Source organism: Condylura cristata, unplaced genomic scaffold (assembly GCF_000260355.1).
Source record: "Condylura cristata isolate star-nosed mole 26May11 unplaced genomic scaffold, ConCri1.0 scaffold00008, whole genome shotgun sequence".
Classification (NCBI taxonomy): Eukaryota; Metazoa; Chordata; class Mammalia; order Eulipotyphla; family Talpidae; genus Condylura; species Condylura cristata.
This window is the reverse complement of record NW_004567109.1, coordinates 21,455,633-21,458,956: the sequence shown is the minus strand read 5'-3', so window position 1 is coordinate 21,458,956 and position 3,324 is coordinate 21,455,633. Positions and strand designations below refer to the sequence as shown.

General features: G+C 42.5%; 1 protein-coding gene across 1 annotated transcript in view; it reads left to right on the top strand.

Annotated features, from left to right (window-relative positions):
- The window catches only part of LOC101621081 (heterogeneous nuclear ribonucleoprotein A1-like), a 3,215-nt gene extending 794 nt beyond the window's left edge, over nt 1-2,421 (top strand). Inside the window, exons 2-3 of the mRNA XM_004679450.2 lie at nt 7-83; nt 2,377-2,421. Coding sequence (XP_004679507.2) covers nt 7-83; nt 2,377-2,421 — 122 coding nt within the window. The remainder of the gene's footprint in view (nt 1-6; nt 84-2,376) is intronic.
- The last annotated feature ends 903 nt before the right edge of the window (nt 2,422-3,324 follow it).

Sequence of the window (3,324 nt, the reverse complement as noted above, 5' to 3'; positions counted from 1 at the left end):
CTCCAGTGGTCAAGGTGGGTCCAGAGGTGGAATCAGCTCTGGAAACGGTGCTGCTCCTCGTGCAGGACACTCCAGTGGTCAAGGTGGGTCTAGTGGGTCTGGATGGCTATGGCAGATCTGATATGAAGGAAGCAGCTTGGGAAGGGGTGGGTGCTACAATGAAGTTGCTGATTACACCAGTACAATCGACTTCTGGACTAATGAAAGGAGGAAATTTGGAGGCAGCTCTGACATTATGAGGTTGAGGGCCAATACTTTACCATACGAGGAAACTAAGCTGGCTATGGAGGTCCCAGCTGCAGTAGCTATGGAAGTGGTAGACTTAGTGAACTGCCAGGAAACAAAGCAGGGGAAGAGAGCCAGAGAAGCAATGGGGAAGCTACAGGTTAAGACAGGTTTGTTATATATTTGTTCTTGGCCCAGCCAAGAAGGTTGGCTAAGGCCTCTCTGATCCAAAGAGAATTTTATGCAGTACTCATGTGTATAGGCAAAAATCTGAGAGTCACTGTATTTGTGACTAATTGTGTTAACAAGTTATTTTCATTTCAGTTTTATGTGGAAAGTGTCAAGCTTTCTAATTATGGGATTTAATGTTTTGTGTTTTTGTTTTGCATCCATGCTGTTGATTGCTAAATAGTCTGACCGCTGATGCTGAACAGATTGTAAAACAAGAAAATGAAGTAAAACAAAACAAGGTTTTTGAGGACTGTCTTTTGCTGAAGAGTCCCAGGAGGACAGCAATACAGCAATGAACAGAAGTGACATTAGAAGCTCTGGACTTAGCAGTGGGGGAATGAAAATTGTACATTCTAAAGGTACTAAGAATAAAGGTGGTTTTGAAATGTTAAACCCGTGGTCCTTTTATACACAGATATTAATGAGAAATATTAACAGTGAGATTATGAAGATTTGCCAGCTGGCAGGCAGGAGAGGATGGTGTCCTGATCAAGTGGGAACAGGCTAGATACCAGAGCCTTTCCTTACTTCAAGTGAGTTCTGTGAATTGTATCTTAAAGTTGGATCCCTAACTGTTGCCCAAAATCTATTTAAAGAGATTCCACTCTGCCAGAAAGCACTGAGGTGAGTTTACAATAATAGCAACAATAATTATGGCTACCACTTATGTGCCAGCTATAAGTGAGATGCTGTGCTTACGACTTAACTTTTATTAAATAGGTGTTTTTCCTCCCAGGAACCCCACAGGGAGATGTTGGGTCTCTTCTCTCCCTCTCCATACTTCAAAGACTGCCAAGGGAATTTGGGTTGAGGAAGTGTTTGGTTTCTTTTTATGAATGTTTTAAAACAGCTGCATGTTTCCTTCCAAACGGCTAAGAAACCAGGAAAGGAAATGAGGTCTTTGAAGTCTTGGAATGGGGAGTTGGCAAGGATATTTTGATTGAACAGAGGAAGAACACCAGTATAGCTGCCAGCACACAGGTACCTTTGGTGGCAGGAGAAGACTTTCCTTTCTGTTTGCCTTATTCTTTCAATAATATGAGGCAACATCAAATCAATGAGATGAGATGCCCCCAGTTTCCCCACATTTTCTAAGGAAATGGCTCTCATGCCTTTTCTGGTACAAAACCTTCAGTGATAACTCATTCACTGCTTTGAGTCACAGATTTCAACCTAACCATACTTTATCCTGATATTCCTAAGTGCCTCCCATGAAATCTGAGTTCCAGTTCCTCATAGAAGGATAAAGGGAATCGTATTCTAACTCATCTCAATGATGACCTCAAATATACCAAGTTTTCCCCCTCCCTGCTCCCTCAGTATATTTGTTTTTAACTCATTTGCCTCTGATTCCCTTACTCAAATATATTTAACTTCTGAGAAATATCACCAAAGTTTTCCTGAGCCATTAAAATGTTGATGTCCAGTAGTTTGTGAAAGATTTTTGCACAGTTGACGTGTCTGTTACATGAAGGTTCAATGTTTTGCTCTGAGTCCCTCTTCTGTCACATTCTACAACTCTATTGAGGATTTTGTTCTTGTGTCCGATCTTTAATTTTGTACATGTTTTAAAGTGAGGATATATTTTCAACTTGTAGCTGCTGGTGTGCAGGGAACTGTTATGAGGGGTGGTAGTATATTTAAGATGACTGGGGCAGTAGGTCTCAGGCTCACCTCAAGAAGACCAGGATTTGAAATTCCTGTTGTGATGTAGTTCTTTGCAGTGTGGTGGGTGGGAGTGGTGAGAGTTGCAGATCTCGGCCAGGGGTCAGAGTGGCAGTGCAGTGTCTCAGCCTGGGGGTGCCAGATGTTTCAGATGCCACAGCCATGTATGAAATTCAGCTTCAAGCCAGTGGTCTAGCGCCCCCACACCCACAGCAATGACAGCTGCCACTGGGTGTGCCTCCTTATCCAGTGTAGTGCCTGGTCTCAGGAGCCCTGCCACTGGCCGAGTCCAAGCCGTAGCTTGGCTCTGTACCACAGTCACAACCCAGGGGGGCGGGGGTATTACTCTGGTATTACGTTAAATAAAGTCCACTTGGGGCTTTTCCGTCCTCTTTCATTAGGGCTTATGCTCCTATTTGCAGACACTAATACTTTTTCCCTCAGGGGCTTTTGATTTTGTTTTGGTTCATTTTTGTTGTTTGTGTCTGGAGGAGGCAAGCCCAGCATCTTCACTCCACTACCAAACTTGCTGGACTTCCCCAAAACAACAGTTCTCATTAACATTCCAGAGTGCTTGAGTGACATAGTACTGGCCAACTTTGGCAAACTCACAGAGAGGACAGCATTTCCAGTCCACAGGGGCATTTGGTGGAGGGGTGAGGAGGCCAGCGTTCACACACGGGCTGCCTGGCACAGGACCAGCACTCAACGATTGCTTCCAAAACGAATGAATGACTTTCAATGCAGGGATATTTATCCAATTAGAATGTCAAGGACAATCTGTGGTTGAATTTAAGTTAATTTTAATGGCTAAGTGAAGTTCTGGAAATTTAAAGCAAGTGAGCAAAGTGGTTCTAAAGACTTTATGGCTGGAAGGTTAACTATTTTGAATGAAATGAATATCAGGATTATACAGATTCATTTTGAGGTTCACAATTCATTAAACAAGAACAATATGACTAAAAGAAGCAAAACCTGGCTCTCTATCCCAAAGGTATAGAGGTGCTAAAATTGGGATTGAAAAGCTGAGAGAGCCAGAAACTTGACAGTACGAAAACTACCTTCTATGTACTATTTTTCTCTAGTCATACCATTTTTTTATTAAAAAGTTTATTTTTACATCATTTTGTACATTTTTTTTTTCATCTCAATTGTAATCCCCACGGGTTTCCCATCACCAAGTCACCCCTGTGCCACCACCAT